The 21,461-nt window shown below is 40.7% G+C and overlaps 1 protein-coding gene across 3 annotated transcripts in view; it reads right to left on the bottom strand.

Moving 5' to 3' along the window:
- Positions 1-21,461, bottom strand: part of LOC140734818 (IQ motif and SEC7 domain-containing protein 3-like) — a 371,261-nt gene that overhangs the window by 90,823 nt on the left and 258,977 nt on the right. For all 3 annotated transcript variants that reach the window (XM_073059384.1, XM_073059385.1, XM_073059386.1), the window contains exon 5: positions 5,361-5,522. In XM_073059384.1, coding sequence (XP_072915485.1) covers positions 5,361-5,522 — 162 coding nt within the window. The remainder of the gene's footprint in view (positions 1-5,360; positions 5,523-21,461) is intronic.

The raw sequence follows: 21,461 nt of genomic DNA, 5'->3' as shown, positions 1-21,461 counted from the left end.
CACCGGTATGGCAGTAATCCTGTTAACAGGTGTAAAAGGGTTTGTATTGCTGCTCTGACGAAGTTCTGATACTGAGTGGTTTTACCAAGGAAAGTATTTCCAGCCGTGGTCTGCTGATATTCCATGGTGAACAGGCAGTTCTCGACTTCTTACCCAAACAATGCAGAAAAAGTGGATGAGACAGTAGAATAGTAATGAAGAATGTGAACTCGTCGAGTCCAGAATTTGTCTATTGTGTTTATTAATTGATAGCTGATTTCTCTGTATATTATATTAAGTGCTCATATTGACATGAATACTATTTCTAACTGGTCCTAAGCATTGGGATGCATACATGTACCTTCTCATAGCTTGTCCAGCTTACTAATGACATTCAAGTGACATGGTCGTGAAGCCCCTTCATAAGTTTGTATGAGAAGCCCCAGTTTAAAAGATTGGTTAGGATAAAAGGCATGCTCAAGAATGCAGCACTCCTTCAGCTCTTATGTATTAGTCTAGTTCAAATCCCCAGCAGTCCAAAGCAAACACTCCCAAAATGTTGCCTCAGCATCAGTAATTTAAGTGTTATATGTCCTCTGCCGAAGGATGATACTTTGGGACTTTAAATAAGGAAGGGAAAAAAATAACAAAAAGCTACTTCTCAAGAGTATCTGCAATGGACTAAAGTCATCCAACTGCATTTCAAATTGGAGCCAAAAGTGCTTTACTTCAGCTTTGAAGTAAAGTACAAAATTAATCTTTTAAGACATTTAAAAAACACCTCAGTCTTCTAATGAAAAACACATGAAGCTCAGAAAGAAACAACTGAAGGCTTTCCAAATCTTGTGAGCCAACTACTAACGAAGGTATGGAATTAAAGTTGCGCACCTGGGCACTTGTACAACTCCAAGAGAAATTTGAAGCAGTTTCCTGTTTGTCTCCCTCTTTAAGGGGGAGTAGCTTTAAGATCCTGGGTGTCAACATGTCAGAGGATCTATCCTGGGCTCAGCACATCGACACAATCCAGCAGCTCTACTTCATTATGTGATTGTGGAGATCTGAAATGTCACCAGCGACCCTTGCAAATTTCTACACATGTACGGTAGAGAGCGTTCTAACTTGTTGCATCTCCACTTGGTATGGTGGCACAGGATCGCAAATGGCTGCAGAGAGCTGTAGATTCAACCAGCTCCAATACAGCACAACCGTCCTCACCATTGAGGACATCTGCAAGAGGCGGTGCCTCGAGAAGGCAGCATTCCTCATTAAGGACCCTCACTATCTGGGATGTGCCCTCTTTTCATCAGGGAAGTACAGGACCCTGAAGATGCACAATGAACATTTTAGGAACAGCCATCTTCCCCTCTGCCATAAGATTTCTGAATACTACATGATTCCTTTTTTTGCACTATATATTTATTTTGTAATTTATAGTCATTTTGCATTGTACTGCTGGTGCAAAACAACAAATTTCACATCAGAAGGACAGTGATAATAAACCTGATTCTGATTTTGCAGAACAGGCAGTGCCCTTCAATTCAAATTCTCTGCATGCATTTTAAGCTGCTATTGCAGTCTATAAATTCAAGTATTTCCTTGATAATTTGGATGGAACTGAACATGAAGGTAATTTGGAGCTGGATTAGTGTGGGACTGACTGGTAGAGTCCCCTTTAGCTCTATGTGGCCTGTGTAATAAGCTTCTTAATACTGTCTGAGCACAACCTCATGCCCATAAACCTGAAGCCTAACATTATCAACAATGCCAACACTGGCTGCTTAAAATGAAAATATTTTGCTCAGCACAATGAGCACCATGCAATTCCAATGGAGATGTTTTTATTCTATTTGGCAGTCAGCCCAAATTACACCGCAGGCTGCATTACTTTCCTTGCCTATCATTACTTAACCCTGCAAACATACCCTCGCTCCCTTGACATCCGTTTCATGTAACCTTGAAGGTTCAGTAGTGTATATTGAAAAGTACATTGAATAGATGAAGTGAGATAATATCCTTCCCAGAGGGAACCTTGCACTACATCACTTCACCCTGGTCAGACTTTAATTATGCTGCTGTCTTTGATTTGTCCCCAATCAAATAGTGCTTTTCTTCAATGCACAATGTAAACAGTGCAGTTGAAATTTTTGCCATAGTTATCAGATTATTATTTGCTGAACTAAGTAAAGTTTCGAAAAGGAAATTTTTTAGATTGAGATGTATTTGAGGGAAACACTGTGGGGACAAGAAGGCCATAAAATAGGTCATGACTGGTTCTCTTGTAATTATCCAGCTGTCTCTGTGGAGTTTGCATGTTCTCCCGATGATCATATGGATTTCTTCCCATGCCCCAACCTTGTGAGATAGTAGGCTGCTCTGTATAGTCTTTGGTGGGGGTTGGAATTGTGTGGTGATTAAAACAGGTTAGGGTAGGATTCGTGTAAAAATAGGCATTTAGTGGACAGCATTGACTACATGGGCCAAAGGGCCTTTTTCTGTGCTGTGCCTTTCTATAGCTATGACTCACCAACTGTGCTTCTATACTTGATGTAACTTGTGTTGAAGAAACTTCGCAATACAAAATAATGTTTGGAATCCACTTTTGCATTAAAGATTCCGTTTTATGGGTAAATATTCTGTACCAGGCAATATCAAAATGAGGTAAACAAGTCAGTCCAAATGGTTGATGCTGAACATAATTGCATAAGATAGATCTCATATCTTGCCTGGTTCTGTCCATCCATCTGCCTGACAACAGTTTGTTTAATGTTTGGTATGTGTAACGACACAAATCAGCTTCCATTAAATCTTGTTACCTGTGTGCTGCCTACAATATTAACCCAATGCTAAAGAGAAAGAAATTTTTCTCGGGATAACCAACATAAAGCAAAGGTAAAATCATGAAAAAGATATAACTTCTTGGCCCCTTTGTGAAACGATAGAATCAAGATCAGAAATACAAATCGATGTAGATCACACTGACCAGAGGAACAGGAATAGGAATTCTTCAGTTATTGTTGCTCCTTGTAAGTATAATTTTTGGTATAATTTCTATAAATTAATTGTTTTTTCTTTCTTAGGCAGTTCCTAAAATTTTAAGTCAGAGGTGAGCGAATGAAGCCAATGTGGAAACGGGGCAGGTGATGCTTGATGGGACTGTGAAGTGGATGACTAGCACCATTTACACAATGTTTCAATGTTCTCCTGTTCTCCCAATACACTTAACTGTCATGGATCAAAGATCCCTAGGAATCAGTATACTTCTTGGAGGAGGCTTTGGGTACATCCTTGGATCTTTTCCTCTCTCCACCTAGTACTCACTTTCCATGACAGAGCTCAGAATAGTGTCTGCTTCATGAGTCTAGTGTTGGGCAAGTGAGAGACAGTGTAACTCAATATTGTGAATGTTGAGGTGGGGGGTGGACACCAACATCGATTCATTTATGCTTCCAGTAAATATGGAGGACTGAAGTGAACATTGTTGGTGCTTTTCCAGTATGTGTCCCAAAACCCAAAACAGTATATGAAGAGAAGGAATCACTGCTGCTTGATTGTGAGCTTTTTTTTTTACAGGTCTGCGATCTTCAGCTTCAAATGCCCTTTTCCTCAGTTGATCAAAGTACAAAGTAAATTTATTATCAAAATCATATAAGACACCATATAAAACCCTGAGATTCATTTTCTTGCTGGCATATTCAATATTCTGATATACATAATAAAAGCAATGTATGACCACACCAACTGGGCATATGAACAGCATGCAAAAGACACCAAGCTGAATAAATACAAAAATAAATAAACAAACAAACAAACAAACAAATATATAAATAAATAAATAAGCAATAACTATTGAAAACATGAGACAAAGAGTCCTTGAAAGTGATTCTAGAGGTTGGTATAAACACTTCAATAATGGGGCAAGTGAAGTTGAGTGAAGTCATCCCCTTTGGTTCAAAAGCCTGATGGCTGAGGGGTAATAACTGCTCCTGAACCTGGTGGTGTGAGTTATGAGACTCCTGTACCTTCTTTCCAATTGCAGCAGTGAGAAGAGAACAAGACCTGGGTGGTGGGGCTCCCTGGAGATGAAGGCTGCTTTCCCACAACAATGGCTTTAAGCTCAACCTCAAATGCATTATGCTGTTTGTATATTACAGTGTAACTACTAAGATTCATGCAACCTTGGTTCTGAAGTATGGTCATTGTAAGATGAACAGTTTCCAATTAGTTCCCATCACTGCATTCTACATTAACTCTGCTTCCCGTATTGATCTAACCAAGGGCAAAGAGGCAGATGTGCTCGATGATGAATAGTTACTTTCAAAACTTCTTGGACACTACAGATAAAATATAATATGAAAAGATATATCACCTACTTTATTAGAAAAAGGCAGTAAAGCTTAAGCAGAGTTTCACAGGCATCTTAGTGTGTTTATAAATGAATTACTGAAAGTTGATATGTAGGTACAGGAACAACTGGAGGGGTCAATGGCATTTTAATCCTGAGTAAAAGTATCTCACTGAAATCCTATGAGGCTTTAGCAAGCAAGCACCTGGAATTTTATACCATGTCAGGTTTTGCTGTCTGAAGGATATATTTGCAGTGGAAAGTGCATTGAAGATTCACAATGATAATTTCTCAGAAGCTGGAGTAAGAGGTACTGAGGGGAAATGCTCTGTGAGATTTTAGACCTTGGCTTAGATGTCCAGAATCGGGGGTGGTGAGGTCACAGTATCAAAATTCAGGACTGGCCCAGAACCTTTGCAATTCTGTATTCAAAAGAGCCAGTCATGGGGTATACTAAGAAATAAGCAAAACTGAATGACCGTATGGAATGGATTTTAAGATAAAAGACTAGCCATGATCCATTGAATGACTGAGATGATATAATGGCTGAATAGCCTTTAGTTATGCTTCAATTTCTGAAGCTCCTACATAATGCTTTAATGCAGAGTTTAAATGAAATTGCTTTATGTGTAGCTCCACTGTAAGCTTTTAAGAAGTTTGCATCTCCACAATTTAACACTCTGGAAAAGCACTGCAATAGTATTTTACTGTACAGCAACAACTTTATGTGTTTTTTTTTACAACTCTCTTTGTGTCTTTCCCCAGGAGTAGAAGCTCTGATGGATTACACTTCAGATAGAGACAGTAGCATCAAATTCATCAAGGTACAGTACTCCTGCTGCCACTAGTCTTTGTAAAAGCAGTTTTAACTATTTATGATGACTGCAGTGTATTGATGGAACATGGGAATTAACTCATATAGCCAGAGATTTCTGGTGTAATTCATGAAAGAACTTTGAAGGGTGAATAACCGACCAATTTGAGTTGATAAATAGAGGGTTGGGGAGAAATATAGATGACAGATCTTGCCGTTACTCACTCCAATACATCCCTATTGAATTGCTTCTTGCTGTTGCCCAGAAATTCTCCAATCATCTGGCGGCTTAGCCCTTTCCGCTGGAGCAGAAAGTGGGCAACTCCAATTGGCGTGTCAGGGATGAATCCACGCGCAATCAGAAATTGAATTCCTTTGTCAGGATTTCTGAAAAAGAAAGAACAAGCGAAGTTAGTAATGTTGATGGCCACGGTATGAAGCAAAGAGGAGAATACAAGGTATCCCCCTGTCATGTCACATGGCTAAACAAGCAAGGACTCATTCCTATTACCAGCAAAGATCAGGAAATCACAACCACACCACAACACCAAATACAAGAGCTTTATCTTAGTAAGATGATGCAAGATAGCTCAGATAACCCTCAACAGTCAGAATCAGACTTCAAGTTACAAAGGAGCTTTTAGGGTAGGAGACGTAACCCATTATCAACAAAGTAGGTAAAGCAGTTATTAGGGAGTAGATTAAAAGCGGACCAAGAAGAGATGGAGAGAATTCCTTAGATTAGCTAAGTGATTGTGGTACTCCCTGTGGTGCAGTAGTGTAAATGTGGAATGTGTAAGATGCCAGAGATGCAGGGGGATGGGGGGGTGTTGTTGAAAAGGAATGATAATATTAAAAATGGTTCAGTGAGTAAAGAAGTGACAGGCATACAGAACCTGCTGTACAATACAAGTCTTTGTCTGCTGAATTGCAGCTTGCCTGTATTTTAAAACGTGGGCAGACAAAGGGATTGCCTAGTCACTTGCCAAGGCAAAATGTGAAAATTATCTTGAAGCAGAATGTCTACCGGTGAAGAAACACCAGTGGGCATTCTACTTCAAGGTAAAGTCATAGAGGAATATAATGATACAGGCCATTCAGCCCGTGAGTTTAGGCTGACCGTGTTCCCCTCCCAGATGGTTCCAATTTCCCACCTACAGCCTATATCCTTCTGAAATCTACCCCTCCAAGTACCTCCAAAATGATCCAATTGTACCTTCCCCAACCACTTCCTCTGGCAGTTCATTTCACATACTCACAAACCTCTGCCCCTAAGGTCCCTTTTAAATCTACTCTCTCATTCTAAATCTATGTCTCTAATTTTGGTCTACCTAACCCTGAGGAAAAGACTGTTACTATTCGCCTTATCTTCACCTTTCCTTGTTTTAAACATTTCTATAAGGCTATGTCTCATTTTCCTACCTTCCAAGAATAAAGGTCTAGCCTGGCCAACCTCTCCCCATAACTCGAGCCCTCTGGCAACTCTCTCTTAAGTCTATTCCACACTCTTTCTAGTTTAAATACACCTTTCCTATATCAGATCGAGAGAACAGGCTGGGGCAAGAAATTTAAAAAGGAGCATTCGTGGGCTTTTGGCTTTTTCCAGCGGCACAAACAAATCACAATTCATTGACAAAGGCAAATAAAAATAAGATAGGGACAAGCAGAGCAGCCATTGTTGGAGTGGGCCAGTGTTATAGTCAAGTCAACAGGCTTGGGCGAGATAGGTTTCTGGTAAGTTTTTTCTTCATTCTTCATCTGTTAGTTCACAGTGAGATCAGTGAGAAAGGTTCCAGAGGATGTGTTGTGTTCTTTGTGTGAGATGTGAGAATTCTGGGAGACCTCCAGCTTCCAGGTAACCACATCTGCACCAAGTTCATTAAGCTGCAGCCTCTCAGAAGATGTGTTAAGGAACTGGAGCTGTAGCTCGTTGACCTTCAGCTCATACGGGAAACTGAGGAATGAATAGATAGGAGCTGCAGGGAAATAGTCACCCTTAAGTTGCAGGAAGCAAATAGCTGGGTGACTGTCAGGAGAGTGAAAGGAAGTAGGCAGCCTGTGGCCGTTTCCTTCAATAATCAGTATGTTATTCTGAATTCTATTGAGGGGGATGACCTCCTGGGAGGGAGCAACAGTGGCGGCCTCTGGGACTGGATCTGGCACGGTGGCTCAGAAGGGAAATGGGGAGAAGAGGACTGCAGTAGTGATAGTAGATTCTGTAGTTAGAGGAATAGACATGAGATTCTGCGGATGTGATAGAGACATCTGGATGGTATGTTTCCCACTCCCCACCCCCAGTTTCCAGGGTCAGGTATGTCTCAGAGCGGATCCATAGCATTCTAAATGGGAAGGGTAGGCAGTCAGAAGTCCTGGTACACATAGACACTAATGACAAAGATAGGAAAAGGGAGGAGGGTCCTGAAGAGAGAGTTCAGGGAGTTAGGTAGAAAGCTGAAAAGCAGGACCTCCATAATGGCACTCTCTGGATTGTTGCCAGTCAGGGTAAGGATAGGATGATCTGGCAGATGAATGTGTAGCTGAGAAACTGGTACAGCAGGCAGGGCTTCAGATTTTAGGATCACTGGGATTTCTTCTGGGGAAGGTATGACCTATTCAAAAGGGATGGGTTATACCTGAACCCGAGGGGGCAGGACCAATATCACTGCGGGCAGGTTTGCTAGAGCTGGTGGGGAGGATTTAAACTAAATTGGCAGGGGGATAGAAACCAGAGTAATAGGGTTAAGGATGGGACAGTTGGTATACAACTAGATGCAGCGTGCAGTGAGACTGTCAGGTAGAACATACAGATGCTAGGGCAAAACTGCAATCAGTGAAATGAGTTACAATGTGTCATGGGGTCTAAAAGGGAGATGAATACAGGACTGATTGTGTTATATTTGAATGTACACAGAATACAGAATAAGGTAGATGATCTCGACCCACAGTTAGAGGTTGCTAGGTATGATGTTGTGGGAATCATGGGGTCATGGTTGAAGGAAGATTATAGTTGGGAGCTTAACATCCAAGAATACAAACCATATCAAAAATACAGGCAAGCAGGCAGATGGGGTAGGTTGTTTCTGCTGGTAAAAAATGAAATCAAATCCTTAGAAAGAGATGACATTGGATCAGAAGATGTAGAATCCTTGTGGGTAGAGTTAAGAAACTTCAAGGGTAAAAAGACCCTGATGGAATTATATACAAACCTCCAATCAGTAGCCAGGATGTGGGTTACACATTACAATGGGAGATAGAAAAGGCATGTTAAAAGGGCAATGTTATGATTGTCATGGGGGATTTCAAATGCAAGTAGATTGGGAAAATAAGGTTGGTGCTGGATCCCAAGAGAGAGAATTTGTAGATTGCCGACAAGATGACTTTTAAGAACAGCTTGTGGTTGAACCCACTAAGGGAAAGACTATTCTGGATTGGGTGTTGTGTAATAAACCGAATGTGGTTAGGGAGTATAAGGTAATGGAACCCTCAGGAGGCAGTGATCATAATATGATATAATTTACCCTGCAATTTGAGAGAGAGAAGCCGAAGTCAAATGTATCAGCATTTCAGTGGAGTAAAGGGAATTACAGAGGCATGAGAGAGGAGCTGGCTGAAGTTAATTGAAGGGGACACCAGTAGGAATGATGGCAAAACAGCAATGGTGGAGTTTTTGGGAGAATATCAGAAAGCACAGGATAGATATATTCCAAAGAAGTAATCTAAAGGCAGGATCCATGGCTAACAAGGGAAGTCAAAAACAACATAAAAGCACAAGAGAGGGCAAATAATAGAGCAACAATTAGTGAGAAATTAGAAGATTGGGAAGCTTTTAAAAACCAACAGAAGGCAACTAAAAAAACCATCAGAAGGGAAAAGATGAAATGTGATGGTAAGCTAGCCAGTAATATTAAAAAGTATATCAAAAGCTTTTTCAGATATATAAAGAGTAAAAGACAAATGAATGCAGGAAAATTATGCTGTAGAAGTAGTAATGGGGGACAAGGAAATGGCAGATGAACTGAATAAGCATTTTGCATCTGTCTTCACTGTGAAAGACACTAGCACTATCGCAGATGTTCAAGGGTCAGAGGGCAGAAATGAGTGCAATTGCTATTACTAGAGAGAAGATGCTTGGGAAGCTGAAAGGTCTGAAGGTGGATGCCACCCGGACCATAAGGACTACACCCCACTATACTGAAAAAGGTGGCTGCAGAGACTGTGTAGGCATTCGCAATGAACTCTCAAGAATCACTAGGTTCTAGCATGCTTCTGGGGGACTGGAAATTTGTAAATATCTCTCCATTTTTCAAGAAGGGAGGGAGGCAAAAGAAAGGAAATTATGGGCCAGTTAGCCTGAGCTTGCTTAACAAATTTGTTGGAATTCTTTGAGGAAATAAAAAGCGAGACAGACAAAGGAGAATTGATGGATGTTGTGCACTTGAATTATCAGAAGGCCTTTAATAAGCTGCCACACATGAGGCTGCTTAACAAGATAACAGCACAGGATATTATAGGAAATATACCAGCATGGGTAGAGCTTTGGCTGATTGAGACATTGGAGAGGGTTCAGAGGAGATTCATGAGAATTTTTCCAGGAATGAAAGGCTTATCATGCGAGGAGTGATTGCTGTGAGCCTGTTATCACTGGAATTTAGAAGAATGACGATGGACCTCATTAAAACCTTTTGAATGGTACAGAGTGCATATGGAGAGGTGTTTCCGATTTTGGATACGTCTAGCACTAGAGGGCACAGGCCCAGAATAGAGGGACATCCAATTAGAATGGAGGTGAGAAGCAATTTCTGTAACCAGGGGGTAGTGAATCTGTGAAATCCTTTGCCATAGGCTACTGCTGAGGCCAGTTCATTGGGTGAACTTAAGGTGGAGATTGATTGGTTCTTGACTAGTCAGGGCATGAAAGGTTATGGGGAGAAAGCTAGAGAATAGGGTTGAGAGGGAAAATGGATCTGACGTGATAAAATGGCAGAGCAGACTCAATGGGCCAAATAGGAGCAAAAACTAACCTATCTCTTATGGTCTTATTTGCATGGCCAGAATTGTACACAGCTTTCTAAGAGTGGCCCACCAACAATTTATACAATATGATATTTTAACTCCTATACTTAGTACTCTGACTGATGAAGGCCAGCAGGTTAAATGCCTTTTTCACCACCTTTTTCACAGGTTAAATGTCTACCTGTGATGCTGCATTCAATGGACTAAGTACCTGTGTTCCATTATACTTCCTAGTACTCTATCATTCACATGATAAATCCTATACTGATCTGATTTTCCAAAGTGCATCATCTTACACTTATTTACCTGTTTGCTATTTCTCAGCTCTTTCTCCCCAAACTCATCAAGATCCTCTTGCATTCTACAATAACCTTCTTCGCCATCAACATCTGCTAAACCTGTGTCATCCACAAACCTACTAATCAAGCCTGGTACATTTGCATCCAAATCATTTATGGAAATACAGTAATCAATAAAAAGGGTCCCAGCACTGTGGCACGTCACTGGTCACCAGCCTCCATACCAAGTAACAACCTTCAATCACCACGCTCTGCACGATAGAAGTAGATACAATTATGGAAGGCCATAGATAGTGTAGGCAGTCATTTTCCCAGGATGAAACTGTCAAGTAGCAGAGGGCAAATGTTTAAACTGAGAGGGGGCCAGTTTAAAAGAGTTTTGTGAGGCATGTTTATAGACAGAGTGTGGCAGTGCTGTTCATGGAGACAGAAGATGCAGATGTGATAACAATGTTTAAGAGGCATTTAAACAGAGACATGAACAGGCAGGGAACAGTGGGCTACAGGTCATGTGCTGGCAGATGGGATTAGTTTTCATTGACATCATGGTTGACACAGACATGATGAGCCAAAGGCTCTGTTCTGTATTCTTCTATGTCCCCCTTCTGTCCATTACCATGTCTTCTACATGCTGTCATTCAATTCCTTCCCAGTTAAACTCATTTCGTGCATTCATTGAAATAGTCAGAATTCAATAAACCTTCAGCATCCAATTTTGCAATTTTTTTTATATTCAAAGGTCATGAGCACCATTGGTGAAGTCGTACTGACTGCCAGGTCATAATGCAGTCTTGACGTGCTTCGGACTATGAAAGGAGGGTAATGGCACAATGCTATTAGAGACAGCTCCAGGATTTTGAATCAGCAATGATGTAATGGTAATTTATTTTTAGATAAGTTGTTGTCTCAATCAGAGCAGAACCTGCAGGTGCTTCACTTTACCATATACTTTACACTGGATGGCTGAGGATACAGGTTTCATAGTTGCTCTGAAAGACGCCTTGGCATGATGCTAAAGTACACTGGCACACTGCTGACAAAATAGTGAGTGTTTAATATGACAAACACGGAGCCAATCTAGCAGGCTGAATTTAACCATTTGATGTGGCAACAATCAAGGCCACAGGAGAATATTCATCCAGGAAGGGATATTCACAAGGAGGGAAACTAAATGATTGAAAACCTCTTCTCTGATAGTCATGACCCCGAAAGTTATATGAGGTGGAACATTCACATGAGATTTCTGGTTTAAAGTAGTTACAGATATTTCTCTTCTTACCTTTTCTATTCACCCACCCTGCTCTCGTTAAAGATGGGATGTTTATAGTGTCATGTAGCCCTGCGTAAAATCAGCATTCACAATAAGGTGATGAGACAGCAAAGGTTGTAGGATTGCTTAGATCCCAACTAACTATGCTGCCCTGGCTGTTTAGCATGCATGAAAGTCTGTGTCATAGTTTCACCAGTTAACTCCTCACTTCCAGTTACATTTATTGCTATTCTAGGGATGCATTTCTACACTCCTCATTGGACAATGTGGTGTGATGTCAATAATAATGAGGTAAATGCTGCAGTGCATGGACAGATATATATTCTTGCTGATGGGTCAATTGGTCCCAGTTCTGACTTTTTGTTCCATCTCAACTTATCCCATTTACTGCAGTGTTGGGATCACACAACACAATAGAGTGTAAAGATCAGATTTCATCTCCACAAAGACTGTGCAGTGCTCACTCCTTCCAATCCTCTCCCAGACAAATGAATTTACAACAGAAAAACATGCAAGGTCAAGGTCAGTTAGTTTTATTTCCTCTATGTCGCTTTTGTCACCAGCTGAGCCTGGATGAGCCCAGTAATTGTGTCTTTCGAGGTTAGGCAGTGTTATTCTTACAAGTCCCCTTCCAAAGTACAACATGATAGTGGTCAACATGAGGACCAACTGATTCATCATCTGAGGGACCGCATCAGTTAGAGGTTAATAAGAGGAGACCACGTTAGTGTTTGATTTGATGCTCATGAAAGCTCGTGTTATCTGATGTGAATTGTGAGATTCCCAAGACTGTTCTTTTATGACTATACACATCTCCATCATCATGTCTGCCAGAGGGAAAAGACATCACCAGAGACAGTTACAGTGGAATCCACAGTATTGGTTTAATGGTATGACTCAGGAATTATGACTGATCAGGCTGTACTTGAACATCGTGTGGGGCAGTTCCCCTAATTTGACTGTTGTGTACCAAAAACAGCGAAGTGAACTGCAAGCCCATTTTCTCAAGTCAGGTACTTATTCACAAAAAGTGTTGAAACAGAAGGAAGAAAATAGACCAGATTTCTGAAAGATCTCATGATGAAGACTCAGGAAATATAGAATCAATTACAATGTCGATAGATCTTTCTTGTCTCCAGTCCAGCACCTCTCATGTTGGTCAGTGCTGGCTGTTTAGATCTTTTCATTAGTTCAGTCTGAGTCATGTTTGTACTGATTCTAAAGGCTGGGGCCACAGTATGTGAACATATGGACAACCTTACATGGTGCTTCATCACCTTGCCACATTGAGGGCATAGTCATACAAATACAAATTCTGAAGAACAGAAGAGGTTGCCCACCAATATGCTGGGCCAGGTATTCATTGCTCTAGTCCTAAGTACAATGTGAGTTGTTCCAAACATATGAAGATATCTCTCACTCTGATGTTAACCAGCTGTCCATATCTGTTGCCAAGTTGCCTTAATCACAATAAATTTCTCTGACTGTTCTGAATCATCAACTTACTCCAAAACCTTGATGCGAACTAAAATATCCAATAATATGAACAGACAGTTCTCCCTGCTATTTCCCAATCCAATGACCTGACTCCCAAACAGTTGAAATTTTTCTGAATCATGGACTTGTCTTGTGGTGCTTTACAACCTTTAAGTCTGCTTCCTACCAATTCATCTCCTCTAATCCCATCAAACCAACACAAGCCTCACAAGATCATCCATGAACTATTTACTGAAATTTTCTCCATCAAACTCAAAAGTTATAAATTAAATATTCTCTTTATTAAAGGAAAGGAATACTTCAATAACCATACTACAATTGCAAAAGATAGCACAGAGCATCAGCCCTGAATTCCAACTCCCACACAAATATTTCTGCTTAAGTGGTTTACTATATAATGGTCTTCCCTTAATGGTGAGCTTTGTCATAAAAAGATACTTTACCAAAACTTGGTTCTCACTCGGCTGATCAGAATTCAAACTGTTGATTCCTTGAATGCCATGCTGTAATAATGGATTCTAATGCAATGTTTAGACAATATCCACATGCAATAAGGACATTGCAGTGCTGGTCCAAAGAGAAGATCAATATCTGACTAGAACAGTTTATTACTATCACAAAATTTTGAAGGATGATATGACCAATATTCCATCTGTAACCACGTGTCTTAAATTATTGCTCCTAAGTGGCTCATGCTTGTATAACTTCAGAGAATGTATTATTCTGTGCCACTGTTAATTACTTTCTGCCAATTACATAGCATTATGAATCACATGACTATCGGAGGCTTCTCATATTAGGAGAATAGTGTTGGAACAATATTGTAGTACAGTTTTCTAATCAATGGACTCCACATCTCCGCTCAGTAGATCTACGCATGTGTCTGCCTCCAATTTTAGATACCATACCCAATTTCTGTGCCAAAGTAGACAACAATATTTGTCCAGATCAGTTTTTGTAGACCTTCTTGTCTCTTCCCATCATAGCTGCAGGAATTACCAACAGGGTCCTCTAATGATTCCAGGGAACCACATTAAGAAGTCGTGATTTACTTCTTTATGGGATTTTACTGGAATGGATGGAGAGAGGGCAGAAGACATTTCCAATGGTAATAGGATAAGGAAAGTCTTTTGAAAAATATTTGATGACCCATGACTTACACAACTATTGATCAAGTGTTGGAAGGTTTAGAAAGGAAAAGTTTAGACTAAGTTCTTCTCAACCGATTTAGTTACAATTAGCTGAATGGTATAATTGTTCATTCTTTTTACAATGTTTTGATACTAATTTTGTTTGTACAAAGATATTAGGAATATAAACACAAAGATACAACTGCAGATGCTGTGGATCAAAGAATACGTACACAATGCTGGAAGAACTCAGCAGGTCAGGCAACATCCATGAGAAAAGAGTAGCCAACGTTTCGGGCCGAGACCATTCATTAGGAATGGGGGGGAAGAGAGGGCTGAAGCCCAGTAATAGAGATAGGGGATAGGGATACTCTGATTTATATTGTATCAATGTCTATTGCATCCGGTGCTCTCCGGTGTGGCCTCCTCTACATCGGTGAGACCTGACGCAGATTGGGGGACCGCTTCGTCGAGCACCTCCGCTCCATCCGTCACAATAGACAGGACCTCCCAGTTGCGACCCACTTCAACTCTGCCTCTCATTCCCATCTAGATATGTCCATACATGGCCTCCTCTACTGCCATGATGAGGCCAAACTCAGGTCAGAGGAGCAACACCTCATCTACCATCTGAGTAGCCTCCAGCCTGGTGGTATAAACATCGAATTCTCCAATTTCCAGTAATTCCCTCCCCCTTCCTCTATCCCAGGTCCCTCTCTGCCTCTCTCCCCTTTCAACTTTCTGCTTCTTTATCTCTACAGTTCTTTCATGCTTATCTCCTCCCCCTCCCCCCTTTATCTTTCCTCTGATTGGTTTTCCACCTGGCACCTCTAGGCCCTACCCCATCTCCTATCTCTATTACTGGGCTTCGGCCCTCTCTTCCCCCCCCCCCCCCCATTCCTGATGAAGGGTGTCGGCCCGAAACGTTGGCTACTCTTTTCTCAAGGATGCTGCCTGACCTGCTGAGTTCTTCCAGTGTTGTGTACGTATTCTGTGATATTAGGAATATACTTGACAAACAAATGACTTTGTTTCTGTAATATTTGCACTTAATTCAGTGTCATAATTTGAACTAAACTATTTTAAAATAGCTGGAATTGTTTTTATGTTGATAGTGGAAGTGAAAACTTTTCAGTAGCAGAAATCAACTTCAATCTCTGGAATAAGAATTAATTCATTTAATGCTGGAGATATGACAAGTTATCATACAGACCAGAAGCAGATACCACACAATAGGAACTTTAAGGAAAGGATTAGTTTTCATCCCTGCTAACTCTGCAACGGTTAGAATTGTAAACAATTTGTCACCAGGCCTTCATGTTGCAGTAGCATTGGATTTTAGGAGAAGGAAAAATAATCTAAGAGACTACTCTGATGTCTAAATATACTATAATATCCCATTCTGCGAGAAATCCAATGAATGCAATTACAAACTCAGAAAAGCTTTTTATCTTCATTCTATTTAACCATAACCACCAGAAACTTGGCTAAACACAAGGAAAAGAACTTTAAAACTTACAAAGGAGCTAGGTCAGCCAATCAGCTACAATCAGCCTTAAGGAGAGAGCAGAAAAGAATCAGCCATCTGGCAAAGTAACAGGAATACTCAAGGAAACTGCTTGCATGGTATCCTGGCTTCTTGAGAATCATGTCAACAGAATTTGTTATGGCTAGATTATTTGTACACATGGATTGGATGCAAAATACATTTAGCAATGTGAATTTTCTATTTCTTGCAATAACCACTTGTGCCATTCAAATAATTCATCTCAGATGTACAGTAACCCTTGTTACAGCCAACAGAATAGAGAATTACTTTTGTCATCATTTGGACCTGGTTCCAGAGGTAATATAACAATGTTCTCACCCAGTGAAAATCTTAATTTAAATTTTGAAATCAGGTGGTTTGTCGACCAGTGACCAATGCACTACAACAGAATGTTCCATTGTAAATGTTCCATATAAAATAATATGCAGAACTATGGATTGTTGAGAGTAAATACAGGCACATAATCTAATTGAATGGCTTTTTGCATTCATTCATGGATGCATAGTCTAATTGAATGTTTTTTTTTGCATGCTTTCAAGGGATGCATAGTCTAACTGAATGGCATTTTTGCATTCATTCAAGGCTTCACAGGCTGAGACAGCATTAAAGTGGCCACCACTAATTGCCCTTGAGAAGGTGATGGTGAGCTGCCCTCTTGAACTGCTGTAGACATTGAGGTGTAGGAATACTCACAGATTTGTTGTGGAGCAAGTTCCAGGATTTTGACCCAGCCACTGTAAAGAACATCAAGTCAGGATGGACTTCCACACAGTGGAATTCCCATGTTTTTGCTGCCCTTGTCTTTTTAACTGATGGAGGTCATGGATTTGGAATGTGACATGTAAATTATTGTGAATAGCTGCAGTGTATCCTATGGATGGTACAGTATATCCTGGAGAGTAGCCACAGGATGGTACACATGCCTCGGTGATGGGAGTGAGTGGATGGTTGTAGATGGATTGTCTATCAACCGGGCTGCTACGGTAGGTCCCGTATGGTGTCGAGCTTCTTGAGTGCTGATGAAGCTGCACTCATCCTGGCAAGTGGAGAGAATTGTATCACATTTCCACTTTGAGCTTTGTAAGTGCTGGATAGGCTCTGGGGAGTTAAAAGGTGACGTACTTGCCTCTGACCTGCTCTTCAGGCCACGTTAATTGAACGGTTTCAGACAATTTCTATGGATGGCTCCAAGACTTTGATCTAATGTGAAGGTCTAGATGACTTATTATAAGGAAAAGGCTGCATTGTCGTCTTTCTTTCTTTACTGTAGCTTGAAGCCTCACTAACAGGCCCCCAGACAATAATGGCAAGAAAGGGGAAAGTCATCAATGGGGGATGCATACAGTGAACTGATAAATAAATTCCTTGGTCCATTTTTCTTAACGAATTCAGAAATATATCAAAAAGAATCTGTTATATACTGTACCATGCAACGTTTCCATTAAGATCATTATTTTGCAATGGAGGTTCAAGTAGCATTACTTGTTTGAATAAAACACTTATTTCAAAATGGTTACAGAGCAGCAAAGAATGATAAAGTTCACACAATAATTCTCAGCTCTCTTGTCTTGAAACAGTGTAATAATATATAGAATTTACTTTATATCCCTGCTATATCATTTAACACAGAGCAGGAATGAGTGAAACACCACCTACTGTAAAGCTAGATCTATTTACCAAGAATAAACTATCAATATTTCAGCAGCTTAGTAATGATAGCATTGGACTTGTACGAAGTAATGCTTCGTCAGACTGATTGCTTTAGACAGGTCTATTTGCTGCTTATTTTCGTTTATTAACTTGCTTTTTATATGTGCTGTGTTTCTTTGCCAGGATTTTGAATAGATTATTAACATTGTGCACTTGTTTGCCAAATGAATCTTTTTATTTGCACTGTACCCTGGTAACCCATTTGCATGTTGAACAGGTGGTCAGGGAGCTGTAAAAGGTAAATTGAAACAAGGCCCAATAGATGGTGACAGTCTATGAGTTGTGAATAATGCAGGTTTAGAATTCCACAATAGAAGCACTGACAGCAGGAACTCTCACCCACAAAAAAACTGTTAACTCGCTGTCCATACATTCTGCTCATTAATTTAAATGGATGGAAAGCTGTAGGAAACATTCACGTTAAAATATTCTGATTGGTGTCACGGTCAAGCTTATGTTCAAACTTCTCTGAAATAGTATACTTTTTGGAGGAGGCGTTTAGGAGGATTGATGGCGCCTAATGGCAACTCCTTCGCGTGCATCCTTGGAAACAGCTCTATTTCCATCCTTAATATCTTCACTTTTCCCTTTCAGGTTTCTTTTGAAGACCCTGACCTGGAGTTACACGCTGACCTCGGTTCTTTACGGGAATGGGACCTGCTCTCGAGGTTTCTCGACTACTGTTATTCAGCACACTGAGGGCTCAGCCTAAGAGCTTCACTCACCTTTGGAGGGCCGACATCTCGCGGCTCCGGAGATGGGTGGATCGAAGGTCGGCGTCCGGGCAGGAGATCGGTGTGTCGTGGGAGATGGAAGATCTCAGGCTGTGTGCCCAGAGACCCAAGATCTTTGAGCATAGAGCTCGGAAAAAGTGACGCAATGGAATTTTAACATCATTAACCAGCGAGTTGTTTGCTATGTCTCCCCTTTTGCTGAGAAACGGAGACAGCTCTTTCTCCCTTATTAGGGAGAGAGAGTCTGTGGTATGTCAGATACAGGGTGAACGTGTAGTCTTCGGGGTACTGCAAGTCCGTGTCTTCGCTGATGCTTGAGTGCTCAGTGGCGGGTGCCGATGCTTTGTTTCTTGCCGGTGGGGGGAGGGGGGGATCGGTGCTTGCGCGGGAGGGAGGGAACTTTGGGGTTCGAACACTTAACTGTCATTTATTCCTTGGGGGCACTCCTCTGCTTTCGTGGATGGTTGTGAAGAGAAAGCATTTCAGGATGTATATCGTATACATTTCTCTGACATTAAATGTACCTTTGAGTTCATTTATCTTTAAGATACAGTAGGTTAACTTTGCTTAGTTCAGTAGTATTTATTGGTCATCCACAAACTTCTTGAGAAGACTGTACCACAGGACACTTTTGGAAAGATAATACAAAAAGTGATGTTGGACATAGTGTTGGGGATTTTGGCCCAGTGATGATGACCAACAATATAATCGCAAGTTCGTGTGGAGAGACAGATGGATGGCTTCTGATAGGAGTCGGTGTTTCCATGCTCCTGCTGTACTTGGGTTTTCAGATCAATGGATTGCAGACTTGGGAAGGTGAGTGGGTAGGGGATTAGGGGGAAGGAGTCCAAAATTAACTTGGGAAACATGAGACTTCAAGATGTTTGTGATATTTGGATAGAATTTTTTTTTAAAGTTCCATCAAAGTTTTATCAAAAGTTCTCTCTACGTTAGCTACAGGACTGCTAAAATTTTCCAGATATCCCCAGAATGGCTCCAATTTGTTTAGAGGAAGAACTTTTCAGCCTTTTCTCCTTGGAGCATCAGAGGATGAGAGGTGACTTGATGGAGGTGTATAAGATGATGAGAGGCATTGATCATGTGGATAGTCAGAGGCTTTTTCCCAGTGCTGAAATGGCTAGCACGAGAGGGCACAGTTTTAAGGTGCTTGGAAGTAGGTACAAAGATGTCAGGGGTAAGTTTTTTTTATGTAGAGAGTGGTGAGTGCATGGAATGGGCAGCCAGCAATGGTGGTGGAGGCGGATACGATAGGGTCTTCTAAGAGACTCCTGCATAGGTACATGGAGCTTAGAAAAATAGAGGGCTATGGGTAACCCTAGGTAATTTCATAGTACATGTTCAGCACAGCATAGTGGGCCAAAGGGCCTGTATTGTCCTGTACGTCTGCTATGTTTCTATGTAATCCTTAATAACCATATAACAATTACAGCACAGAAACAGGCCATCTTGGCCCTTCTAGTTCATGCCTTACTTTCACCGAGTCCCACGACCTGCAATCAGCCCACAACCCTCCATTCCTTTCCTGTCCATATACCTATCCAAATTTACTTTAAATGACAATATCGAACCTGCCTCTACCACTTCTACTGGAGCAGCAACAGGTACTTATTGGAGTGTGGGGTACAAGCACCTCTAATGCCTGTGAATAAGTTGAGGCTTTATTCAAAAAGATTGAGAATCCATACCCTAGGTGGTAAAGTTGCAGTGAGTAGTGGTGCCTTCTAAACCACAGGCTCAAAATTCCCATTGCAATCAATTGAACACCAGCTTCTACAAAAGATCTGAGCTGCCTTGTCGTCCAAGTGATAATTCCGCAACATAATGCTGGGGAACGTGTCAGAATTGGGTTCCTTCAATAATATCCGGCCAGCATAGTGGTAGATGTGATGCTATCTATCCTTGAGCCATATAGAAATCCAAGATTCATTGAATCTGAAGAGACTAAATGCTGGCAGCTATGATTGGCACATTATGCATCAACTTACTGGTAAAGCAATGTGAAGATTTTGACCCACATAATGAATTTCAGATCTGCATAAATACAGTCACATCTCACTAGAGAAAATGACTCAGCTCATATGCAGTATTCCTTATCTGCCTTTAAAATACTTAAACGGACTATGTAGTCCATTGGTATGTTACAAAAACGTGGGCTATATATTTATTAATGTACTTCAACACTTTTAAACCAGGTTGATCCCTTAATATAAGCAGAAGACATTTTAAATAGAGATCATTATTTAACTTCTACACCAGTGAAACCAGGAATAGGAGGGTGGCCATTGATTTACTATTCCCTTTTAAGATGTCATTGGGACATAATGCCAAATCACATCAGTGGAACAGCTGAAAAATGCATGCTTGAATTTGCAGAGCATTAACATGGTAAAATAAAACCATTGCGAATAATCAATATAAATGGTTCACTTTTAAATAACTTTGGGATTGAAAAAATATTCACTCGAATACCCTTTCAGTTTACATGTGTAGTGTCTGGTAGCCACAAGGTTATGTTAAAGTGGAAATAACAAAATACGATAACACAATTTATTTGTAACAGAGTAAACCGAATGCACATTGATGAAGGTAATGTGGGAAGAAGTTCAAAATCTTTAAAAAGAATATTGCACTTAAATTTTAAAACTGCATAAGAAAGGACTATAAAGATAATGATAAAGGAAACACTACAGTGCACCAGAAGATGATCATCTGTATGGACAGCAATCAGTGTGTACATTCAACATGAAGCTCCACCACTGGTACCAACAGGTACAGCACGGCCAATACAGTATAACCCAATTTAAATATTTTTATTGTGTGCCAGTGTCATTATATCATCATAAACCGCAGGAAATGGGAAAGAGCCCCACTACTAGCTCCTTCCAGCCTTTTAATTAGGTTCTCCTGGCTCAATGTGAATGGGAGTCAATTTTTGTACAAAGACAGCCGGAGGAGTTTGGGATGATCCCTGGGACTGGACTGGCTCCTATTTGCCACAAGTGATCTTTCTTTCTCTTGTCAAATAGGCCATGAGGTGGATTTGCAATCCAGTTAAGCTAAAACCCAGGATAGGAAACCCATTTCTACTATCAATATAACCATC

Source organism: Hemitrygon akajei, chromosome 10 (assembly GCF_048418815.1).
Source record: "Hemitrygon akajei chromosome 10, sHemAka1.3, whole genome shotgun sequence".
In the NCBI taxonomy this organism is placed as follows: Eukaryota; Metazoa; Chordata; class Chondrichthyes; order Myliobatiformes; family Dasyatidae; genus Hemitrygon; species Hemitrygon akajei.
Note: the sequence above shows the minus strand (reverse complement) of the source record. Positions and strands in the feature narration are given on the sequence as shown.